General features: G+C 44.2%; 2 protein-coding genes across 9 annotated transcripts in view; one reads left to right on the forward strand and one right to left on the reverse strand.

Annotated features, from left to right (window-relative positions):
- The window catches only part of ephx1 (epoxide hydrolase 1, microsomal (xenobiotic)), a 64,855-nt gene extending 54,688 nt beyond the window's left edge, over positions 1-10,167 (reverse strand). The window contains exon 1 of the mRNA XM_061051387.1: positions 10,163-10,167. The gene's annotated coding sequence lies outside the window, so the exon portion shown is untranslated. The remainder of the gene's footprint in view (positions 1-10,162) is intronic.
- Positions 1-26,066, forward strand: part of enah (ENAH actin regulator) — a 128,230-nt gene that overhangs the window by 29,572 nt on the left and 72,592 nt on the right. For 2 of the 8 annotated variants that reach the window (XM_061051296.1, XM_061051303.1), the window contains exon 1: positions 16,404-16,553. The exons of 1 other annotated variant lie outside the window; for it this stretch is intronic. In XM_061051296.1, coding sequence (XP_060907279.1) covers positions 16,462-16,553 — 92 coding nt within the window. In that variant the 5' untranslated portion in view covers positions 16,404-16,461. Of the gene's footprint in view, positions 1-6,075; positions 6,431-16,402; positions 16,576-26,066 lie in introns of those variants that run through there. 5 more of the 8 variants (XM_061051298.1, XM_061051295.1, XM_061051304.1 and 2 more) reach the window with 5 other exon arrangements.

Genomic DNA, 26,066 nt, shown 5'->3' on the forward strand with positions numbered 1-26,066 from the left:
AGAAACGAAAGCATCTCAGAACAAATCCTCCACTTTTACACCCTGAAATATTTGATCAGTATTTATATTGCAGACAGGAAATAATTTCATGGTATTTGGACTCTCTCTGTCTCTCTTTCACCCGCTCGTATCCTCGTGTGTGTCTGCTGCACGTAACCACACTGGAGCTTGATAGATGGACGTCTCGGAGCTTATTGTAGCAACAGAGCGTTGCTACCAAACACAGCTAATGTTTTGTGTTCTGCAGAGAGCGTCTATGTTTTTATGTACACACACACACACTTAGCTAGGAGTGTTATCCCCACTTGCAGCAGGTTTAACCGGTCATCCTGTGACAGTGATGTGTGCCGTCATGCTCTGGCTGCGACAAAAAAAAGTGTGTGTGTGTGTGTGTGTGTGTGTGTGTGTGTGTGTGTGTGTGTGTGTGTGTGTGTGTGTGTGTGTGTGTGTGTGTGTGTGTGTGTGTGTGTGTGTGTGTGTGTGTGTGTGTGTGTGTGTGTGTGTGTGTGTGTGTGTGTGTGTGTGTGTGTGTGTGTGTGTGTGTGTGTGTGTGTGTGTGTGTGTGTGTGTGTGTGTGTGTGTGTGTGTGTGTGTGTGTGTGTGTGTGTGTGTGTGTGTGTGTGTGTGTGTGTGTGTGTGTGTGTGTGTGTGTGTGATGATTTGGGGGGCTGCTAAGTATTTTCAACTGGGAAGACATTGTAATCTTTAAGGAGCAGCTGTAGCTCAGTGGTAGAGGTGGTCGTCTCTCAACCAGAAGCCGGGGGTTCGATCCCCAGCTCCTGCAGCAACATTTCTGATGTGTCTTGAGACAATTAACCCCGAATTGCTCCCACTGCTTCATCAGTGGCGTATGAATGTGTATGAATGGGAGTTTATACCGATGGAGTCCTTACACATTCCCTCTTTGTAACAAAGGGGGGCGTCTTTCAAGATTTACTCCAGCCTGCTGTGCCTCAAAACACTAATGAATGATCTTATTGGGCTGCAGCCAGCTCAGTGTGTATGTATCAGATTGTAGCTGTTGCAGGATTTGTCTAAACTAATCAGACGGGGATCTTATTATTATTATTATTATTATTATTATTATTGTTGTCCGTTCAGTAAAAGGGTGTGTTGGTGACACACACGGCATGATGTGAGCTCAGGCATTTGACTCATTTCCAAAGTATTTCACTTTCGTTTTGCAGACCTTGCATTTTGAATACGCTTCTCCAGGGTGAGCTCCTCTTTCCCGGGGAATAAAAGCTCACCTGGAGGAATGTAGAGTGCAGATGTGAAAACAGCTTCAATGTAAAGTATATGTATAGCAACAAAAGACGACCTCCTCCATTGTTTTAATGATGAATCTTTGTATTGAATGGGAATGAGAATAAACAGAAAGTAGCTCAAAGAGATAAAAACACTTTGAGTCTGTCGTTTTGCGTCTGTGATTTTAGTCAAAGTTCAGCAAATAAGGAAGAAGCTTACGCTAACTGTGAAGTTACATGTCTATTCAAACTGAGGAAATAATGAATACTGTGTTTCTCAATATGTGCAGCTCATACACAACCATGTGTAGACACACACACACACACACACACACACACACTCTGACAGGTTGCTCCGTGTCTCCCTAATCCTGTCAGCCCATTGGCCCGTTTCCTTTGCGATGGAATGAAAAGTACATCTCCATAGTGACCACATGAATGGCCTGTTAGCATGAGAGGTGAGCTGAGGAGACGAGAGAGAGGGAGAGAGAGAGGGAGGGGGAGAGAGAGCGAGAGAGGGAGAGAGAGAAGGGGAGGAGTATGGAGAGAGGGGGAAGAGAGAGAGAGAGGGGGGGGGAGAGAGAGAAGGGGAGAAGGAGTATGGAGAGAGGGGGGGAGAGAGAGAGAGAGGGGGAGAGAGAGAAGGGGAGAAGGAGTATGGAGAGAGGGGGGACATAGAGAGAGAGAAGAGTGGGAAAGATACTGAGGGTAAAAGGAAGCAGAAGAATGGGCTGGAAGGAAAGGGATGAATGAATGGAGAGTGTGTTTGAGAGTGGAGGAAAGTTGGAGTGGAGGGGAGTTGGGGGGCTTTAAAAGAAGTGATACATTTGCTCTTTTCTGTTTAGTCAAGGAGTTGGTTTATTGCCATGGATGGTTCTGGTGCCACTGGTTGTCTATCTGTCTTGTTCAGTAGTTCTTTTGTCTTTCTTTCTTACCCTCTTCTTTTCATTGTTACTGCCTTCAGTGCACCCCAACTCCCTCCCTCCCTTGAATTCTTTCCTATTCCTTCCGTCCTTCCTTCCTCCTTTCCATCCCTTCCCTCTCCCCCTGTTGGATGTGGTTCTAAAAAGCTGTGTGGACACATTCTCGACCTCTTTGTAAATATAAATGTGGGACTCTGATTAATGCTGAAGTCTGCTGTGTTAGTGAAATGTCCAATACACACATTAATTTTTCTGTGTGGTAAGGGAAGAATGACTCTTATCTTAGTGTATATTTTAATATAAGGTTTTGTATTTATATCAAATGTCTTTTTTCCTCTGAATCGGAGCCACGAGTTCCTTCCGTGCGTCCGCACTCTGTCGTGCACTCTCTCTCCCCTGCTCTCTCTCGTGCAAGCAGCAATTTTATGTGTAAAACAGGTTGGAAATATACTTGGGCGGCCCGCCCAGGTATCGTCTATGTGTGGGGAAACACTGAAATGTAAACACAACATTCAAAGTGGACCCCTCCTCCAGAGGCTCACCCTCACTGCAGGACGTAGATGCTTTTACCTAGACTGCAAGCTACATCACGCTAGCACAAGCTAACCACCGGTGTTTGTCACCTTCTTGTCCAACAGGAAGCAGACTAACACCATGCCCCCAGGTGAAAGCTGACTGAAGGTTCACCCTCGTTTTAGAATGAGCTTTATCTGCTCTGCGTTCTGCCTCACTATGATTTTATTTTATCTTCATTGCCGCTACGTCTGCGTCTGTCATGTTTGCAGGTGTGAATTGTTTCTAATCACTGAATTGTATCCACTCAAAAACTCTTAACGCTGTCATAAAGTCAAAACAAACCAGAACAGTAAAATCCAGTCAGAGGACAGAGACTCTGCAGACACAGTCACCACCACACATGTATGGAGGCCATGAAGGGAAGATTGAGCAGCTTTACTTTAGTTTATATTTTATTTTTAAGGAGAAGGTTACTGACTCTATCTCTAAAGTCATCGTTCTGCATTTTTTGAGCTCTATTCATCAGATTTTGGCCACCAGGATCATAACAACGTTTTGCTCTATATAAAACTTAAATATCAAGGTCAGAGGTCAATGTGTAAATCTTTCCTCTTGCACAGAAAGGGTTCATTGCTTCATAAAGCAGATCTTCTTCTCCCCTCTCTTGTTAGGGATGCATCAGATGAAGAGGGGGGTTTATTATGACTTTGTCAAAGAGCTGCTTTGTTTCTACAGTAAATGACTTCAGGGTTGGGTTACCATCTGACAGGTGTGGTAACCATCTGACAAGGACTTCCGATGGAGCACAGTGCCGCCTTGAGGCGTAGTACGAGCCTCCACTGTGTCAGTGTGCATGCATACAGCATGCAACAGTGTGTAAAGTAATTATTTCTGACAGTAGAAGGACAAGACAAGGGCTTCGTTCCCACATCATCTGATGGAAAGAAGTAGATGAAGGGAAGGACAGACTTCAGAGGGAAAGAAGCAAACAGTGCTGACAAGGCTGACGTATCACATTTACTGGAGTATGAGTTTAAATGAGGGCCTTCATGTTAGTAAAACATGTACAGCGTGCCCCTTTGTGGACTTGAACTTTACAGCAGCAATCAGAAGATTTGTCATCCTGAGCTTGGTTGCGTTGGAATGACTGTATTTTGTCATAGCCCGCCATGATGGAGAACATGTCGCATCTATTCGGGTCTTTGGTGACAGGGGGGGGTGAGGAATCTGCAGACAGCTCAGGCTATTTAAGAGCCGGCATACTTCAGCCGTGGGTCACACCGGTAAATATGATTGACGGCTGGTTTGTCCGGAAAGACGGACACTTGATACATGTGACCTTTAACCTCTATGGTCTGTTTTACATGAACCCCTTGACCTACATACCCTATCAGGACCAAGGCCATGTGACTGAGAGAGATGGGCTTATGATGTCATCAAGCACGCTGTGTTTACCTCTCACAGGTGAATACAGCCGTTGCAGATGAAACTCAAATGGCAAATATGTCAGTTATGAATACTCATCAAGAGCAAAGCCACACATGAAGGATCCAAGCGGCAACCTCCGCTGTTGAAGCTGATGCTGAAAATTCAAAATCTTGCAGTTCCTCGAGTGTCCACTAGAGGCTGGCTGCAGAAGCACTGGAAGTCACATACACACCCATTAAAAACAGCCTGTTTTTATAGCAGGATTTAACATGTTTACAGCCTGGTTCAAAAAAACAAATAGGTCTGATTAGCTCACCTCAGCTCAGCCTGGCATTAGGATGAAAGAAAGTTAGAGTGAGACAGTATATCATGGAACTCCAAAGCCCCCTCCAGGAACAGATTTGTGATGTCACATTAATATTTACAGTCTATGGTAGATTCCTTCCACACGGTTGGTCGTCTCTTCACCCATACTCCTGTGGCACCCTCTTAAAGACTGAGTAGATTTTCTATTGACCTTCATCACTTCAAGGTATGGTCGATAGAATTCCTCTCCATGGTCGTCAGCTTGTGTTTTTCAGCTCCCTGAGGTCTGAGAGCACTACATTTCTGTTCCTGCTGTTCCATTGATCAACTGGGCTTCAAATCAATCCCATAACTCACTGCAGCTATTTACACTTCAGCCCACTGTGCAGTTTGTCAAGAACGAATACCAGAGAGCACGCACTTGTCATTCGTTTCCAAGGTCTTTGTGTTATAAAGTATCAACTGTGATGCATTCATATTGACCACCAAACATTAGTTAAACAGAACTGATTGACTACACGTGAATTATTTTTGTCAGGTTCCGTTTCTGTCCTCTAAAATGACATTGAGTGAAGACCTCAGTGTCCTTGAAACAAACAAGGTTACAAAACATGTTCATCTGTTCTCTGTCTGATATCCTGAAGGACAAGGAAATGATCCTCATAGCCTCCGTCTGTGTGAATCACTGACTACACATCCCTCTTTCTTATGTAACTCTCTGTCACGATTCAGCATATTGGAGCTTTTATGAGACACACCTGATCACGTTCCTGATCTCATAAACTGATGTGCTTGAGTAAAGAGGATGTACAGCATGAAGTTGTGTCGTGACTTCAGTCTTTCTGGAGCAGCGATACTTCTGTAGTATACATCCACTTATAGTGCTTTCACACTGAAAACTCTTGAAAAAGTTCTGAAATTTTCAGGGTGAGCTGCAGAAATTTACACTCAGACTTAACATCACCAGGGCCTTATTTTCTGAAACATAACGACGCTTCAGCAGAGCCTCAGAAGAGATGATCGTTTTCACATGATGACCCCTGAATGTGGAGATTGTTATTGTAGGTTAAAGGCCCTGACACACTGCAAAGATCTTCACACTGAGTGATCATCGCCATAGTTTTTGCAGTGTGTCCAGCTCCGTCGGCAGCCGTCAGCCTTTTTTCGGCTGATGGCACGGATGGTGACAGCGGTGTGAAAATGGTCTTCTCGTATCATAACAACGGACTACCGCCCCCTGCTGGCATGGAGAGTTATTTCCTCATGTGCAGAACGTACGTGGTGGTTGTCCGTCGGCTGCAGTCTTTGCGGTGTGTTCAAGTGCAACTTTTTGGTCAATACAAAAGGCGACGCCACAGTCAGCCTACATTGCCACCAGTTCTTTACCGTCTGCTTGGTGTATCAGGACCTTGACACTTAAGACCCAGACCATAACTGCTACACGTCAGCGTGGTTGATTATCTTCTAGCAGGATTCTCTCCTGATCCTGGTCCCTGCTTTCTGTTTTGGTATCATTTGTTTCCGATTCATGTTTCTGTCTTTGGAAGCTTGAAAATATTTGTAAAGAGGGAGCGTTGTACTGGAGCTCTAACAATCCTTAATCTAATCCATGTGATGAGGGCAGGTCAGAATGTTTATTTTTGGAAAGGCCAGGGAGAAGATTTTCTCCAACTGCGGACCCCTCACTACCCCCACCCAGCTGCTCCACTTTTAGCCCTGGCTCCTGTGAGGTGAGAGAGTGTGGGCGGGTGTATGGGACAAATGGAGGAAGGGGGGGTTGGTGCCTGGCCACTGTCACTGTCCATCGAGAAAACCCCCAGTTCACTTTCTCCCCCCCTCTGAAGTCGGCCAGTGAGTCGTGGAGCCAGCAGAGCAGCTGCTGAGTCAGTCAGACTGTCTGTGGAGAAAGTGGAGACCCTCAAGAACTAAATCGAACGCTTCCAGAACACTTTCTTTTCGGGTGGAGGTGCCGGATTTCACCGTTACTGACGCCAAGATGACTCGTGACTCGTAAGTTTCAGTGGGAGCGGCTGTGGGATTTTTGGGGTCAAAGATTGCTGTAGATTCTCAAATTATTAAGAAGGGAGAGCTCCATCATCCATATGAAACACTTTCCTGCTACTTTCCCTCAGTGTTATCTCCTCTAAAGCAGGGTTAGCATTCACAGCACAGGCTCTGAGGGAGTGTATGATTGAGGATTAGCCTGTCTACCTTTCTACCTGTCTGTTTGTCTCATCCCACTCAGCTGAGGAACCAGCTTTAGCTTTTAGCATCATCCACCTATTCATTCATTATTTGGAGCCTCTCTCACCACATGAGAAGCCTATATATTTATAGAAGTGCAGTGGCTGTTAAAAGTGGTCCGAGCGCCATCAGAGGCGAGCTCATAGCTCTGTCACAGGGTAAGATTCCTCTCTCTGTGAGGTGACGGGACACTTTTCTCCTTCACTGCCTCTGGAGCTGCTGCTGTGTCTCATGAGGACTTTGTGCAAAAAGCTCTTCATGGTCCTTTCCCCTTGTATTTCTGTGGAAGTGGATGGTGGTGGTGATGAATTTCCCCGCTGTTTTTATATTCAGCATCTGCAGTGGTACCACTGTGATCACCACTTCAAAGCTGTTCCTCCTCTACATTATTGTTGCATATTAAACTGCTCCAGTTTACAGTTTATATAAGCTTCTAGCAACTCTTCCTTTATCGTCATGTGCAAGTAATACAAACAGACACTTAGAGAAATGTGCTGCTTGTTACCCAGAACGCTGCAGCGCTTGTAGATCTGATCGCCCTCTTGACACTTGTAAAGCTGTGTGAAGTGTGAATGTATATCTTAATGGGGCAGCTGTGGCTCAGTGGGTAGAGTCTGTCATCTCTCAACCGAAGGTCAGAAGTTCAATCCCGAGCTCCTGCAGCCACATGTCCGACATGTCCTTGGGGAAGAAGAACAAAAAAGGAGAACACTTGACAGTAAACAAAGTAAGAGGTGAAGACTAGAAAGAGACAGAAAAGTCAAAACTTTAGGTTTTCTTTATCCGGGTTAGACAGCAAAACAACAGCAACAGAAGCGTTTCGGCACTAGGCCTTCATCGACGTTGCAGACAGTAGCAGAAAAACCCCTTACATACCGGAAAGGTGACAAAGAAATGTTTTCAAACACAAAAACTGTGAAAATCTGTCGCCTCCTTGGGCAAGTAGGGTGATATAGATCTTAACATATTAACTCTGATAAAAAGATTATTTTCTCACATGTGGCTTATTTGACGGTTTGAGATGTGTGTGAACGCCTGCCGGGGTCTCTCCTGAATTATTGTCTGAACAAAAGAATAACTGATAACCAAAAGCACAATTAGAGTTAACTTTGGTGTTTTTGAATGATGTGCATTAATGATTATTAAGGGCCTTAAGTTGTTTTGTTCCCAGTTAGTATCCACTTCCTTTATGAAGCTGCAGTATTGCCTTAGCATCTGTCTGTCACCTGTTGTTGATCGTGTCACCGGGGGGGGGCGAGTTAACCCAGCAACAATGACATCATTGTCCAGACAGACAACAGAAGTGGTGCAGGTCACAAAACGGCAACACAGAGTTATGTTCCTGTCCCACAGAGAGCGTGAGAGAGAGAGAGAGAGAGAGAGCGAGAGAGAGAGAGAGCGAGAGAGAGAGCGAGAGAGAAAGAGCTCTGTACAATCTAATCTGGATGTGTCAACTGTCTTTGTTCTGTGGAAACTTGTTTAAAATTTTTAGATTGTTGTCTTTTGGTTGAGCACAATTTATATAATAATAGTTATTTGAACCTTCTAATGTTTAAAACAATTAGTTCCCACTTTAAACAGACTGGGGTCTGTGATGAAGGCCGGTCTTATTTCAACAGTAGTACGCATGTTTTAATAAGAATTTTTTGTAAGGATTTCAACACTTCCTGAAACTGAGGAGAGTTAGCTTTCTAAGGAGACCTGATTTGTGTTTGTAGTCCAAATGGTTCCAGAACAGTGTTCATTTCCCCCAGGTTATGTCTGGATAAGGTTGGGGATCATGAAGAAGATTCAGGAGTGGACTGTAAGGCAAAGGGGGGGGTGGGGTGTGATCTTTAAAAACTTTAAAAAGCATTGTTTTGCATCTGTAAGTGTTTTCTACATATTTCAGTTGTTCTAGGATCAGGGGGGGATTGGACCCCCTGTCTGTGTTGTTAAAATAGCCGCTAATTTTGTTGTTGAAGAATGTGATGAACTGTTTCAAATCGTTCTGACCTTCATCACATTGTGCTGGATTTGAACTTTTTTCACTCATCAACTTATCTGAATTTAAACTACAATTTTCACCATGTTTTACTAATACTAAATTGTGTCCCTAGTCTGTCTATAAATCTCCCAATCATGTGAAATGTGTGCTCAAACAGGCCGTTTGGAGATTTTTCCCTTCATGACATCACAAAGGGCAGTAACCCCTCCCCCAGGTGGGTGACACTCCCACAGCTAGGTGTTTGTTCTGCCCTCTGAGTCTGCCTTCTCACTGTAAACAATAGGACATGGAGCGAGAAAGCCTGAGTACACCCAAGCCCTTCCAGAGAGGGGGCGTGGTCAGACACAGCTCTCTCTGAGCAGGGCTAAAATAGAGGGGTTTATAGTCATGATCAAATACAGGATCAGAGTGGATTTAGAACAAGAAACTTCACACACATGTTTTGAGGAGCTCTGAGACTTATTTAAACTGGTTGAAGAGGAGGAGGATATGTCACCTTTAATTGATGTGGAAATAAATGATTAGGAACGTCCCTAATTTCAAGTCTTTTGTTGGTCTTACAGCTGACTGAGTCTTAGAACTATGTGTCTTTTTGTTGCATATTTTGTCAGCGTTTATAATTGATTCTGATAATATGCTCTCCTCTGTCACTTCTCGCTCTGTGGGGTGACTCCCCCTGTAACACTGACTCTGACACATGCTGGCCGTCATGATGTCACTGTTGGCAGGTGAACTCGTGTTTCTCTCTCGTGCTTTTATGGCCAAGGAGAACTCTGCATGCCAAATGAATCGCTCACACAAGAGATAAAATAAAAACGCACTGCATAAGTGTTTGACTACAGAGCTGGCAGATGACAGCAAGACTCAAGGCTGCATTTAACTCCTTTATCAACAAGTATGTAAAGCCAATCAGGTCTACTCCAAATGTCAAGGTCTGCTTCACAACGTGGTTTCAGGGTCAAGCAGCAGATGAAGAAAAGTATTGCAGAGGAGACGAGGATGTTGACTTGTGCTGCACACACACGGTCCTGTTCAGGTGTGTAAAGAGATCTGTGAGCAGTCAGTGTAGCTGAAAGGTTCCCGTGGGACTTGTGAAGGACAAAAGCTGCTTTTTTGCTCAGTTCTGCTTCCTCATCAGTAATAGGAAGCTCTGTGTATGGGGAAGGGAGTGTTCTCACACTGTATGTTCTGTGAGAGCAGTAACTGTATCATGCATTGTCAGGATCTCATTGTCGAGAATGAAACACGCCGTTGTTATCACGGCACTAGCACTGGTTCATAGACACACCCACACCTGTCTGCCACTGCTGTATAAGGAATGTTATGACCCTGAGACATTGTTTTCTCTGAGCTCACACACATGTTTGTTTGTTGTTACAATAGAGCGAACACTGCTTCACTGTCTGCTCAAGGACACTTAGACACAACTACTGATCTCAGCCTGTGACCTTGCTGTCGTCCCCGTCAGTGTTTGAGCTCCAGTATTTGTGACTGCAGTTTAAGTAAAGTCTGTTTAATGCGTGTCAGGATTATTTTGCCTTTATTAGCTAAAGATAGACAGGAAATGTGGGGAGAGAGAGAGAGTGGGTGATGACATGCACCAAATAGTTTGTCGAAACCTGCGGGTAGTGCTGCAAGGACTCTAGCCTCTGGACATTTGGCGCCACCAAATGAGCTAAACCAACACCCCAGGACATCAACATTTTAATATTATATATGATACAAGATTAACTCAATCAATATCGATACCTGTTTCCAAACAAAAGAAGCAAAAATAAAAAATCCTATAAGCATCCAATATTGGATAATATCTTGTTTTTAATTGTATACCAACAGCACACCGTACAGTACCATACCGTAAAGTACTGTACCATACCGTAAAGTACTGTACCGTATCCTATCGTATCCATGGGTTAAATATGACTTGAGATTTGTAGTTTCCAAGCGTTGTTCATTCTGAGCAAACAGATTGAAGGTTTTTATTATTGTAAATATCGCTACTCTCACAATTATACTGATACTTTAAGTGAGTGTCTTAATAGGTCATGTAGCCTAAATGTTAGCTAGCAGGTTTTGACCCCTCAGTCTGCTCGTAGCTCGGCCCCTAGAGTGGTCCAGTATCCCAGTTAGCTTTACAACAAGTTCTCTGCTGGTTTCACGTCAGAGGAGGCTGATCCTCTGTATGTCAAGTGGGCTAAAAAAACAACAACAAAAGAAGAAGCCGTCATAGAAAGTCCTGTTGGAAGACGGTGATCAGACACTTCTTCTTAAACAGCAGGAGGGCCTCTGCTCTGTCGCCTCCTTTATATCCATTCAGTCAGCTGGAGTCGTCTTTTTCTTGCCTGCTGAGGCAAAAAGGAATGCTGACTAGCCTGATGATGTCATCTCTTTTCCTCAGCACCACACACACACCCACACACACCCCCAGACGTTAAGAAGAGGAGGCTGTTTGTTGAGTTTAATTAAAGAGGAGGGCTGACGGTGAATGATTGTCCTCTCTGTAGGACTTGGTCGGAGGGCTGCTCAAAGACATGCTGCTATAACTGGAAATGACAGAGAGGGAAAAAGTCTGTAATTAAATGTTGGTGACGTTGTAATATTTACGAGCGTCCTTCCTCTGTTTCTCTGCTTTTGATCCGTGTGACTGTGTGTGAGATATTATGATGCCTACTGTATGTGTAAGCTGCATGTTCAACACTTCACTGAGCTGTGTGGAAGTCCTTCAAATCAAGACAATAACATACAAACTAGTGAGTTTCTTGGCTTGCAAATTAGCTACCTTAATAATCCTTTACAAGATGGTGACCTCTGACCACCGGCAGTTAAAGTTGACCTTTTCTATGCAGCCATGGGAATGAGTTGAATCGATTAAGTTATAGTCCAACACTTCACACAGCAGCCTCTACCATCAAGCCCAATTCACACATACTCCGTGCGCGCCGCGGCCCGTCAGCGGCACGCACTACGTTGTACTTAGCTTCCACTCTAGTCAATCATTGTGTTCACACAGGGCGCGCTGCGGTCCGTCTCCGGCCCGTGCCACCAATGGCACTACGCTCTGCTCCGTTTCAAATACGCAGCGAGTCTATTTTCACCGGAGTACACTGCAGGCACGCGTCAAGCTGGACAGAATATGACAGCCTGGACAGGAAGTCAGACAAGGAAACGCACAGAACATCCGGGCAATTTCAAAATAAAACACAATATACGGACTCGTGATCGTATTGTTCATCACTTTATCAACATTACGTCAAAACAGGAACCGAATTAACAACAATTCATCCTCAGAAAGACAAAGCAACATGTTGTTTGCATGTTTTTCTCTTTATGATGTGTCATGGGTGCGCTGACGTTCCAGAAACGGATCCAGTGTGAGTGGGCGCGAGCCGTCCGACGGAGCAAAACCGTGGCGCTGACGGACCACGGCACGCACGGAGTATGTGTAAATTGCGGGTTAGTGTGTGAATGTGTAGGTGTGACCTGTGATGTAAAAGAGCTTTGAGTAGTCAGAAGACTAGAAAATAAATATACAAGCTCAAGTCTTACCATTCCTTTTCATGTTTACTGTTTTCTCTTACTCGCCTTTTAACTCGATGCTGAAACTAAAACATCGCCACACCTTTGTTTTGAAAGACGACAGTGTTTCCTCATACTGCTGCCCTTCCTCACCATGTTTTTTTTTTTTTACTGTTATGTTTTTCAGCTTCCCTTTTTTATTGTGTTTTTCAGCTTCCGCTCACCATGTTCAAGTAATGTATGTAATCGACCAGCTTCCCCAACTGCTCATAGTGATTGGATATTAACTTGCAGAGAGAAGTTACCTTATCCCAGTGCATGGACTCACAGGCACACACAACCAGAGCCAACACCTAGAACACTGCAATTTACAAGTGCGTATTGAAACATGGATGTGGTAGCAAACGGTTCGGTGTTGCTAGCAGCAATCCAACTCTCCAGTTTATGTATTTTCTAAATACTCGACTTCTCTCATATCTGGGGTCTTTAGAAGTGTCAGAAATAGCTCCTTGTTTATCAGCTCGGTGTGTGTGTTTGTGGCATTTGAGCCACCTGTGCCTCCTGCAGAGAAGGACCCTGAAATGGCATCAGTCGTCGGGGGGGGGGGGGGGGGGAGGAGGCTGCTCACCTCCACCTCTTTCTTCTCCTGTAGGAATATTTACAGCCTTTTCTGCCTCATTAATAAAACACCATTCTCTCATTCCTTCATCTTTTCTGTCTGTCTCAATGAATATTTAGGGGGGGGGGAGATATCTTTATCTGATTTTGAATATGACAGGGGATTGATGATCTTTAGGTTTGATAGACAAACAGAGCAGAGAAGGTAAAGTACATGCTCTTTAAGGTACGATCTGTGTCACGTTTCAAACCTGCACTGTGACTGTGACGTTTAAATCTTTGGCAAAAATATCCACCACTTATTTACAACACCCATCATAAAGAGTGAGTGTTCTCTCTCCCTTCCTCCTTCTGCTGCTCCTCATCCATCCTCTACCCCCCTCTCGTCCCCTCCTTCCTCCCCACCTTCCTTCCTCCTCCCGCGCATCGTCTGTGCTGCTAAAAGAGGCAGGAGCAGATTACAGGTGCCTCGCGCTGCTCTCTCCTTTTCTTCCTCCGTCCCTCGTCCCTCTGTCTCTCTCTCGTTCTCTCTCTGTCGCTCCCTCTAATTGATTGTAATAGCTCTCGATGCGTGCACCATGTTTAGACAGCTTTTGACTGTGTGCTTAACAGAAGTGTGACAAAGCGCTCTCCTTGTAGACCTTTCATCCGTCACAGCTCGTTTCCAGGGGCTCACACCGCCTCTCCCTGCTTTAATAAAAGTCCTTCTGATCGTTCAGTCCATTAGCGGAGCCGCTCCAGTTCACGACCACACCACTAATTGAATATAATCATGGAGTGAAACATTTATTTCTGAATCCTGTACTCTCTGTGCCTGGCAGTTGTTGGTGATGTTTTAAGCGGTGGCAGAAAGTGTGTGTGTGTGTGTGTGTGTGTGTGTGTGTGTGTGTGTGTGTGTGTGTGTGTGTGTGTGTGTGTGTGTGTGTGTGTGTGTGTGTGTGTGTGTGTGTGTGTGTGTGTGTGTGTGTGTGTGTGTGTGTGTGTGTGTGTGTGTGTGTGTGTGTGTGTGTGTGTGTGTGTGTGTGTGTGTGTGTGTGTGTGTGTGTGTGTGTGTGTGTGTGTGTGTGTGTGTATAATTTGTAGTATTGTGTTGGCTTAAAGCGTCAGTGTGCATGTTGTTGTGCTGAACAAATGGACAAATACATATCTCTCCTCGAGCCCTTGTTGTTCTGACCTCAAGAGTCCTGTACATCGGTTCCTCACAGCTCCATCGACATCTCTTTTTCTGTCTGTCTCTCTCTCTCTCTCTCTGTCTCTCTCTCTCTCTTTCTCTCTCTCTCTCTCTCTGTCTCTCTCTCTCTCTCTGTCTCTCTCTCTCTCTCTCTCTCTCTCCATCTCTTTCTCTCTCTCTCTTTCTCTCTCTCTCTCTCTATCTCTCTCTCTCTTTCTCTCTCTCTCTCTGTCTCTCTCTCTGTCTCTCTCTCTCTCTCTCTGTCTCTCTCTCTCTCTTTCTCTCTCTCTCTCCATCTCTCTCTCTCTCTCTCTCTCTGTGTGTGGGTGTGGGTGTTTGTGTGTCTGTTTTGTGCCCTACCCTGAAAACACAACGCATGGCAGCCCTCACACATGCTAATATCAATTTGCTGCCTTCCCAGGGCTGATTTCATGCCTGTTGAGCCAGCTGCTGTCCAATGGGAAGAGAAAAAAAAGTCCTTTAATTTGAACATTTTGTAGTAATTACATCAACACTCGATTGAGTTTGTAGCCTTGAGTGTTAAATCAAAAGTTGAATTCAAACCGTGGCATAAACATGTGTTCAGTAAGTTGGTCCTCTGTCAGCTGACGAGGAAGCTGCACGCACATCCATGTTGGCAAATTAAAAGTGAACTTACAATTTGAAGTAAGTGGACATTTAATTAATTTAGTTACACATCAATATATATCAGAAATCCAGTCTATCCTCTGTAAATGTCTCTCTGAGTCTTGACTGTCTACAATGAGTGAGAAGCTCGAGTCCCGCTGGCTGTGTTGTTGTCAGAGCTGTGTTTACATGGACGTGGCGGCCGGCTCCTCCCCTTGTGTATAAAAGCTGTTTTAGTCAAGGACTAGAGAGAAGAAGAAGAACATACTCACTGATTATTTGGATGTCACTGAAGCGTCTTTGGATCACGATCATTCAGTAGTTTACATGCAATGTGAAGCTACAAGCTAACTAAAGACATGGATATGCAGAAGTGGAAGAATGGCTGGCTTTAAACTTTCCTAACAGGGTGTCAAAAAGACAGAGGAGCTAGAAGTGTTCTTACATTTACCCAGAGTTCTCCTCTTCTCCAAACACATCTTGTGTTTGAAACAGTTCAAGACACTGAATGAAGGAGTTTCACCTCAGCTTTGAAAAGATGAAGAAAACTATCAGAGATCAAATGTGGACCGTCTGCGATCTTTAAAAATACATCAGCAAACTCCCACATCGAGAGAAAAGATCGCTCACAGGTCACCTTATAAGATGCAGTAAACATGAGCTCAGTGGGAAAGCCCAAAACAGCCTCTAAATATAGACGTCTCCTCCTCACAGGAGTCAGTATATCACTTCTTCTAACCGTGCTTATGATCATTATTGATGATGACTGATCTGTATGTTGTTTCACACTGTCATTGGTCTGTGTTTTCAGAGCTCTGATGCACGACTGTATGTATGGATCTGTTACAACAGCAATGGTGTAAAGGGAACAGGCCTTACATACAGTATGCAGCTTCACATTCAGACCCTGGATGTGAAGCCGTGCAGTGAGGAGGAGAATCCCTCCTGTCAGGACTGTGTGTTCATACACGCTGCCAAAAGCTCAAAGACATCCTTCTTCTATTGCCACCAAACATCACTAATTCTGACTACTCATTCCTCCAAACTCGCTTTAGCATATTTATTTTGGAGAGAGCGCGAGAGATAAGTTGGGTGGGAGTATGGCAGCTTGAAATGAGAAGAGAGAGTGTGAGCGCGTGGAGAGACGCAGCGATAAAAAGCAGAGCGAGAAGCTGGGAGGGAGGAAGAGGAGGGAGCCACAGGCTGATGAAAGAAGGGGGGAGACCAAGTGAGAGACAAAAGGTATATAGACGTAGCAGAGGGAGCCGGCTGAGAGGAAGAGGAGTGTCAAAGAGCAAAAGAAGAGAAGGAACCCCCCCCCTCCCCCTACCTCTACTTGAACCCTTCTGGGCTGAGCTTAGATACCATCGCAGTGACTTCCCCCCCAACAGCTCCCCGACACCGAGCGCAGGAGCAGGCTGTGTAGGAGCAGGAGCCTGTTGCCTGGATACCCCTGCTGTCGCCACGGCGGCGATAGAGCCAGGATTGAACAGTGTGTGTGTGTGTGTGTGTGTGTGTTTGCTGGCTGCTGCTGCCATGGGAGAAACACAGCTGGCTGACTGTCTGGATGGTTCCGCTGCTCGTTTTTTCTTCGCTGGCTGACTCGCTGACATTGCACGTATGAATAAGGAAGGAATCGCTCTGACGCGGGGGCTCTGAGGGGAGGAGGTGGGAGGTATAGGGGGGTGGTGAGGGGTGACTGGCACTCTGCTTTTGGACGATGAAGAAAGCTGTTTGATCGCGAGGAACCAGAGAGATTCCCTTGGCTACAGAGCTTAGAGAGGGATCGCGAGGAGAGCTGAGGGAGGGGGTGGCTGGTGGGGGGGAGAGGAGTAGAGCTGGAAGGGGGGAGAGGCAACTCGCAAGCTGTGTGGAGCCATGCAGATCCAGTCTTCTGGTCCACAGTCCAAAGTCTCCAGCTTCATCCTCAGTCAGAGATGTGTCCTGGACTCAAAAATGGAAATCCACCGGTACGTACCTGCTGTCATGCAAGTAGGTTCTGCTCCTGCGTTTCTTCATCCACCTCCATTGCTGCTCAGTGTTCATCAGGCACTCAACAAGGCGTCATGAATCTATTTCTGTTGATGTTTAACTGGAAGTTTGATTAAAGATAGCAAGGACAGTTTAAGATGATTTCAGTGAAACTGTGCAGTAGAGCCTCGTGGTCACCTTAAAGCACAGAGTGTCCTACTGCAACAGACGACCGAGTGCTCCTAGATTTGATGCATATTGGAGAGTAGCTTCAGTTGATCCTTCACTGATGCAGTTTCCAAAAGTGTTATAAAGGGAATGTTTTCAAACTTAAAGGAGCAGTATGTAACTCTGACACCTAGTGTTTAAAATTAGTACTGCAGTCCATATTCAAACATTGTAGAGAGCTGTCTCCCCCCCTCCGCCCCCTCCTCTCTAGAGTGGATGCTCATGCAGGTCACCATGTGGTGGACACTGTATCTTCAGTGTTTATCCAGCTCTGCATGGGTCTGTAAACCTTTCTGTGTTCTAACCTCTCTCCATTTTTCAAAAGCATCTCCAATATTGATCCTAGTTTGAGCACGTTTCTGCTCGTGGAGCTTATTAGAAACATGCAGAGGCTTTTTAGGTCGGGTACAATCACTTCTATCTGAACCACTTCTCTTGATCACTTCCATCACTGCAACACCTGTTGGTTTGACCTGATAACTGCTCTCATATCTGGCAAACCGAGGGGCGTCCAAAACGGCCTTAAAACCTCCTACCTTCTCTGGTCCAAACAAATCCAGAGCATTCAGGACCAGAATCTAAAGTTAGAAGGAGGACATACTGACTGCTGCATTGTTGTCAGAGAAGACAGAACTTCAACATAGCATGTCTGATCATATAGTAAGGTCATTTTATTATTTAATTCAGTAAATAATCTACATACTGCTCCTTTAAGGCTGCTTTAGATACTTAACGTTACAATTATACGCCTGATAATAAACTAGCTCTGTAAGGAAAGCTCTGTATTTTCAGATTTCCAGTATGACCAGTTGATCGAGAGATGAGACGATTGGAAAGTTCTGCCTTCATGATGCCTTTTATTATGCATCTGCAGCGGCTTGACATCGGTTTCCCGCGGTGTGGTTTCACATTGCGTTACACTATGGCAGAAGCTTTAGAGGCACGGCGTTTAAAAACACAGCTGGAGCATCACACACACACACACACACACACACACACACACACACACACTCAGGCGTGCACACACAGAGACACGGGGCTGTTCATGCTGCCAGCTCTGATGCTACACATCACCACTGTCTCCCCCCCTGTTCTGCCTCTACCTCAGGTGGTGGATCAGGGGTAGGAACATTTATATCATTCTTATTGCAAAGCACAGGATCATTCTGGACTTCTTTATCCATTATAAGAAGTTAAAAGCACTTCTATCAGGGTGCTTTATTTCAAACCTACTTTAAACATACATGTGCTGTGTGACCATGCAGAGGCTCCACTCATGTTTAATGTTTCTGTATTCTGGCTGAAAGTGAGGGAACGTCCTGTGTGAGTAAACTCCTGGAGGGGTTTCCCCCTCTCATGTCTGTGTGCCTGTCACCTGGGCTTACTCAGGCTACAGCTAGCTGCATGGCTAACTTCTGCATCCTGCAGCTGCAACATACTGTGAGGCACGGAGACGCTGCTGAATAATTGATGCAGTTTGTGTCCCAAAACATTTGACTGTGGCTCCGTGGGTCTGGTGTTGGATTTGAGGGAGTATTCCCTTCAGCATTTTGGATAGAAAAATGGTGTGGGAGCTTTTTTTTTAGTTGTTGTTCTCAGAGATGAAATGATGTGTTGGATTGTATCTAAATGTCAGAGTGGGACAAGAGATCATCCTTGAGCTTGTTAGTGTGTCCTAACTGAAGGGATGATAGTCTGTACATGACCTCTGACCTCCTGTTACCCTGAAGCATCACAATCTCTTTCCTAGCCACTGATAAGATGAGAATATAAACCAGCGACTGAACCCGAGGTGGGGGCTCCTCTGTGTGAAATGCAGAACTATGGGACCCACTAACCGACCCATCAGGTGGTTGGCCGGTGGTCACTGAGCTTTATGCTTCTGCGCCTGCAGAAACCACGGTTTGAGGCATCATGTTTTAAAAGGCTGTCTGTGCAACCTTCGGTGTGTCCACACAGAGGAGCAAACGCTTCTACCCATTCAAATGTTCTCGTATAAATAAAAGCATCGCAGGTTAAAAGGATCACTCAAGATTTACTTTATTTATTTGTAAGTTTATTTCATTCATGGACCACTCAAAAGGATGAAATACAAACATCAAATCTTGAATGAAAAGAATCAGAAAGAATAACGATCGTATATAATCTGCCCCTCTTTCACAAGAAGACGTTCATTAACGAAACACATCATTAAAATACAAATAATAATAAAACAGCTGCAGGCCGTCTCAGCCACTCACGGCCCACTAGGTCCTCGGTAACAATTCATTTTATACCATTCAACACAAAACAGAAGAAAAACCATACTGAACATTTCATTATATTTCATCAACAATCAGGATTATTGTTTTTATTCTCTGTTATTTATATTTGATCGCTGGCTGGAGCTGCACACTTTCATTGTGCCATAGCAGTGATTTAACAGCGTCCCTAAATGAAACATGTTTTATTGTGCCAATGAGCGCTCTATACAAAACCTAATAAAAACACAATAAAACACAGACCAGGGGCGCAGTGGTTAGTGCGCATGCCACATGTATGGAGGCTATGGTCCTCCAAGCGGGCGGCCAAGGTTCGAGTCCCACCTGTGGCTCCTTTCCCGCTGTCATTCCCCACTCTCTCTCTCCCTGATTTCTGACTATATCCACTGTCCTATCGCTCCATTAAAGGCACAAAAAGCCAAAAATAAATCTTAAAAAACACAATAAAACACCAAAACAAATTGAAAACAGCAGCAGATAAAAAGTGTGAAGACAACAGGAAGAGATAAAAGGCAACTCTCACATTGCCACAAGGAACCTGACACTGAAGCAGCTGAAACAAACTCAGCCATCATTTCTATAACTCTATAATAATAATAATATTAATAATAGTTACACCTTTGCCTTTCCCATTCTGGCATACCAACATGTCTGCCTCTCTAAGTGGTCTATTCATTATGACGTCATGTGACAAACAGCAGATTATTTTGTTGTTCATGTAAACATTAAACGTTTCCCACGTCACCTACGGTTCCCCATGAGGAACAATCATCCCGTTCATATGTGAGGAGTAGGATACTGAACAGATCTTCACTCAGGTGTTTTATGAACATTGAAGAACATTTGGCCTCAGTCCACTGTGGTGCTCAAACAGCCCAGTACAGTTGTCCATCTGAAGGCTTCAGTTGTTGGTTTCTATGGTAATCAACGGGGAGTGAAAGCAGAGCGCTGCTCAGTCGGGTCCAGACCTGCTCAGCTGTCAATGCGTCCCCTGTCCCCCCTGTGAGAGCGGACGTGATTAGACTCTCGTAAAACATGCCAGGCTCCCCGTTAACGAGACGGGCTGCACTCTGAACCCTGAAACACCCTCCACATGTTCCATTGTAGCCTCATTCAGAAGTGCTCAAACTAAGCTCAGCCATCATCACATCTTTGTACATTCATATTGTTCCTGTGACAACGTGATTTTGGTGTGCCAGTTCACATCGTGTTTCAACGTTGCAGAAGCACTGCACAGCAGGAGTTTTACACAGAAACATGGTCAGACATGCACACACACAGAAACCACTGAATCCATTTCTCCTCTGTTACTACTTTTAAAGATGGTACAAAGAGGGGAACACTTTGTCCCCCTATTGAGCATCCACAACATTCAGATTGAAGGCAAAATCCTCATAGGGGCGTAAATATCACGGCTGACTGAACAGGGCTCGAGTGTGTATGTGTGTGAAGCTACATGCTAACATGCTACATTTCCACATTGGTACTACACTAGAGAAACAGCCTCTACTGTCATTGTCTAGAGATATCAGGTGCGTCTCTCAGTGTTTGTTTTTTAAATCTTAGAGCCTGTGTCCTCTTTAAGTATTTTTTTCGGGTAGAGGTGGGAGAAGGGGAGGGCCAACTTTCTCTCCAATCAGTGCAGCTGTGTTTTTAGCATCACGGGTCCTGAGCGTTTAAACACCCTGTGCATCGACTGTTTTTTTTGGTCGCTGCTCTCAGTTGAAAAAGTTGAACTTTCTAACACCACAGCTCTCATCAATGTCACTCCTCCCTCACCGACCAATCAAAATCAAGAAGGGATTGGATTCCCTGTTTCACCTTCATCCACAACAATGAGGAAGCAGAAATTAATATTTTTCTTCCCCTGCACAGAGACACTTGTCCTGGAATTAGTACTACCTCTACACATTGAAACCGTCAAGTTTTGTGAGCTAGTAACAGTTGGGTGGCTCAGGGGTTGAGTTGATCGTCTCTCAATTCTGAAGGTTGGGGGTTCGATCCCTGCAGCTCCTGCAGCCACATGACCATTGTGTCCCGCTGCAGAGTAAAAGTGCTTTGAGTAGTCAGAAGACTAGAAAAGCGCTATACAATGTCAAGTTTGCCATTTAAGCGGCGTTGAGAAGAGCTCTTTGGCAGTCCATAACTCCCCTCTAATTCCCCTGTAATTAACTTGATTACTCGTTGAAGAGGGTCCAAATATCTGGGATCTATCTTAAAAAAAACCTCCCAATTCTCCATTCTGCGTTCTTATTAGCAGGTCTGCAGCCAAACGTGTCTCAACCCTTTTCTTTGGATTGTTTTTGACCCCTTTTGAAACCAATTTAACAAAGTGTGTAATTTAATTGAACGATAGGTCAGATGGTTTGTTTGTAGGGGTTTCCTACCCTTCTCTCCAGGGGATGGTTCCACAATGCTGGGTTACCATGGTGCTGAAAAAGGGCAGAGTCATTAAAAGGCAATGAGAGGGGGAGCCACCTGTGGATGGTTTTCTGTGAGGATCGCCTTCCTCAGTCAGTTAATGGTTTCTGTGAGCGAGCCGCTCAAGGCTTAATTGAATCCGAGAGGATTCTGTGTATCGGGCTCCACTGCCACTTAAACAAGCCGAGTGCTTGAATAGGCCACTCGATGGGCCAGGTAATTACTCAGCAATAATGTTTCACACCGTAATGACCTGTGTTAGGTGAAGAGGAAATAATCGCAGAACAACAAAGCACCATTACTGTAGTTTAGAAGTCGTGTTGAATGCTATTAGTGACATCGTCTGAGAGTTGTTCCTTCTTTTCTCTCTAAATACCTGAAACAAACTTTTCCAATCACCGCAGGTAAAAAAAAAAAATTCATTTAGCAAACAATGCAAAGGTTTTCTGCTGAATGTAGTAAGAGTGCCTTAAATCTGCACAGGCCGATGTTGAATTTCCTGTTCTTGTCTTTGATAAGGGGGCGGCTGTGGCTTAGTGGTAGAGTTGGTCGTCTCTCAACAGGAAGGTCGGGAGTTCAATACCCAGCTCCAGCAGCCACATGTCCGATGTGTCCTTGGGCAAGGAACTTAACCCCAAGTTGCTCCTGCTGCTTTGTCTGTTAGTTACTGATGGACTCTTTACACAGCAGCCTCTACCATCAGTGTGTGAATGTGAAGGTGTGACCTGCAATAGAAAAGCTCATGTCCATTTACCATTTAAATCTCAGCGAGAGACTTTTGGTTTGTGTTGATTTTGGCGCCCCATGTGGACAAAAGTGGCACTTCTTATCTCTTTGCTGATCTTGTCCAAACAATACATCTCGATGCTGATGCTTTTTTAGGTCTTGAAGTAACATTTATATTAATTTCAGTCAGTTTTATAACCTGTCATAAATACCTCAAGAGATTTAACCTTTGATTACATAGAATTCAATTTGTAAGGACTTTGTGACTAAACAGTATTGTCCAAAAATACTTAAAACATGCGTAAAAATGCCCAAATACACGTAATTAGGGGCTTTTATACGTGTTCAATCAATTTTTCGATCAATTTTAAGTAGAGTCCGACCGATAAATTTGCTTGCCGATACAAGTGACTATAGGTATCGGCTAATTTCATTGCAGATATGTGCATTCTCTCTCACCAGCAGAGGGCGCTATATAGATTACAACAAACATCATCACTCTCCATAGTGTCAAGTGGTGATGCACGTACATGCTCAGTTATTTTCCAGTTGAGTGACCATCTTGTCTTCAAGTCTTTGATAACTGTATTTGAGGGACCAACTCAAAATTTGTATCTATCTCTACAGATGGAACAGAGATCTAAGAAAGATATCGGCCTGATATGTGTATATGTGTTGCAGTTTAAAATGATGTGTACCTCCTCATATGATTTTAAATGATGGACAAGAGTATGTTACATTGAAATGGTTTATAAACTTAAAGAGTTTAAGATGTAACTCTTATATAAGTGTCAGCACAGTAACGATAGAGCTGAGCACACATTTGTCTCTAATGAGGAGCTCTGTCTCCGGCTTCTCATTGAGAATTTGCCGTAGTAGGTTGTCACAGTTTGAGTGTGTGGGCGTTGTGAAATCCCTGTGAGACTGTGACTGATAAAAACACTGAAATTAAAATCAATGACAGGAGTGAAGATCCACACTCTGACCTTTATTCACACCAACAGAGCTGAGAATCATCATCAGTCTGAGAGCTGTTCATCTGACTGTTACACACACACACACATGAACATGCACACACACACACACACACTCTCTATCATCATCATGGTGGGCTCTTCTGGGTTATATATATCCAGTTGTGGCGATGGCTCCTTTGTCACACCTCAGGTGTTTTTACTGCTTTCATGTCACACAGCGATCCCTCTCTTTCTCTCTCCCTCTCTCTCTCTCTCTCTCACCATCTGCTGGAGTGGATGACTCATACGTTTGAGTGGAGGGGATTTTCTAGCGGCTCCCTCATGATACTCTCTATGTGGATGTGTTTATAGTAAGACTGTCAGCATTTAATCCTGATCAATCAAGGTGTGAAATGAAAGTATTCATATTTTAATGTTTCTGAGCTTCACTTCATGTCCTAACCTTCACTTACAGGAAGGGCCTTACTCTATTTCAAAATAAAAGCACACAGCAAGTAAAGTACTCTCAGCTGAAGACTGTACAGAACAATTTCAAACATGCGATTTAAAAATGTGATTAGTCACGTTTAACTAATGAAACTTAGCGAATAATCAGAATAAAGAAAATCAGAATTGTTTAAGGCAAAAGAGAAATAAAGTCCCCTCTGTGCAAACACACAGCTGTTCATGGATACATGCTGAACAGGTACACCTGTGCACATCTGTAATAATGCTCCTGTCTTCCACAGTCTTTCTCCTGATAACAGCAGCGTTGCCATGGTGACGATTCAGTTTATACTTCTGTAAAAAGGGAGGTGTAGCGGTGTGGGACCAGCATCGTATTCTTTGTAAAGATCAGCTGAGCTTGTGGACGGCCTTCAGCTCGGAGTGGTTGTATCTCTTCTAGACTTATCCTAAAGATTAGATCGATTATAATTATTGGACAAAAACTGAGTTGACTGACGATGGTCCCAGAGGTTATTGTAAGATGGCGTCAGGACCGTAGTCATGACGATAACAGTAATGAGGAGAATAAGAGTCATAAACAAAGCAGACATTGTGGGTTTTTTTTGTCTAGAGATTGAAAAAGTAGAAATGAAATGACAAATCCCCCTGATCTCATGAGGCCACTTTGGAATCCACTTTGCTATATTGGCACAATACCTTCAGGCAACAGTCGAACGGGGGACTTTCTCCAGTCTGTGGGGCCTCCGCGGTTCCTCCCTGCCGGCCCTGATCACTTCCATATGGGCTGGAAGCTCTCTGTGTACTCTTGACTGCTCCACACCACAAGTGATATCTGATTAATGAGAGGGAGAGGAGGCAGGAGAGACGGTGGAGAAAGTAAAGGTTTGGAGGGGGAAAGATGGAGGGCATGAATTTAATGTAAAAAAAGAGGAAGTGAGGTAAATATTAAAGACATGGCTGTGAGTCAAAAGGATGCAGATGTGGCTGTGAAGCTCCTTGGAGCTCCTTCCAGCTGCACTCCTTGAAACAACCTCTGAGGTAGAGGTGGGCGATATGGGAAAACGTTTTTTTTTGGCAAGATCACGATTTTATCACAATTTTTTTCATACTGATCTTTAGACAAATTTGTAAGTTACTGACCAGTTCAACCAAACTTATTTCCCTGTATAATGTTTTTAAATGCACAGAAACTGTGCAGACAAGTTTAATCTATTTGAAAAACATCTTTGTAGGAGGTCTGGAGGTCTCTCACCCAGAACACCTTTAGCAACAGAAATGTCTTTCCCTCGATTTGATCAATATTTATGCACAATTTGAAGGTTTTCCTCACCACTTTGAAATGATGATTTAGTTATGTGTCCTCTTTTTATGTTCATCAGGAACATTTTCACGCAGTGATGCAGTCATTTAAAAACATGTAGACTTCGAGTTCTTGTGTTTCTGTTCTATTTTAGTCCTGCAGAGTTCCTCCAGCTGTAGCTTCATACAGGCTCTGCAGCCTTTGTTGTTTTTTATAACATCATTGGACTAACTTTAGTTTAGTTTATATATAATCAAACATAATACAGAATGTGTTCATTCTGTGACACATGATCAAAGTTTTACTGACAGAAGAGTTTAATTCATAGAGGGGGCGGGACATCGTTGATTGACAGACAGACAGTCACCATTGTTACTCACTCTCACCTGCCTGCTGCTTTGTAACGTTGTTTAGTGTAATCCCTATAAATTCAGTTATTACAACAAGTGAGCTTCGAGTGGAGAAGCTTGATAGTAACTTTTAAAAACCGAGAGAGAGCAGAAAACACCGACAGCAACATTTTAAACACCGGGGTTATATCTCTCATCACTGTCTGAGCTCTGCCCTGTCTGTCTCTGACTGTGAACGTCTCTCCGGCTCGTTAAAAGGTTTCTTGTGTCGCTATCTGAGATGTAAATTTACTGTGCAAACTATACAGATAAGTTAACTGTTGCTCACAGCGTGTCGGTTTGGAAAAATATCAGAACATTTACATATAACCGGGATGGAGTTGTTTTTGCGGACTTTACTTTTAAGTTTCGTTTTCGTTTTCACCGATGCGGAGCAAAAGAGGGGGAGACGTGGAGAAACTGCAGCAAGATAGAATAAACACATTAGCCCGGTTCTACGATCTCCCTGCTTTGGCAGATCATCAGCACGTTAAAATCCTTCACGATCTAAGATCGTTATATCGCGCACCACTACTCTGAGGTCATCTCTTAGTCCCTCTCCTGACTTCCCCTGTCCTTTTATTTGTAAGCCGGATTCCCCCACTGAAGCTTCAAAAGGCCTTTAAATATTGTTTCATCTTGCATGTCGCTTCAGCTTGCAGGATTTATCAGCCTCGTCCAGCCTTACACGGAGCTGACCGAGTGTCCGTCTATTGTCAGATGATGACCTGCAGGTCACACTGGAGAGAGTGAGTTCATTTAG

This window comes from Labrus mixtus, chromosome 12 (genome assembly GCF_963584025.1).
Source record: "Labrus mixtus chromosome 12, fLabMix1.1, whole genome shotgun sequence".
NCBI classification, from domain to species: Eukaryota; Metazoa; Chordata; class Actinopteri; order Labriformes; family Labridae; genus Labrus; species Labrus mixtus.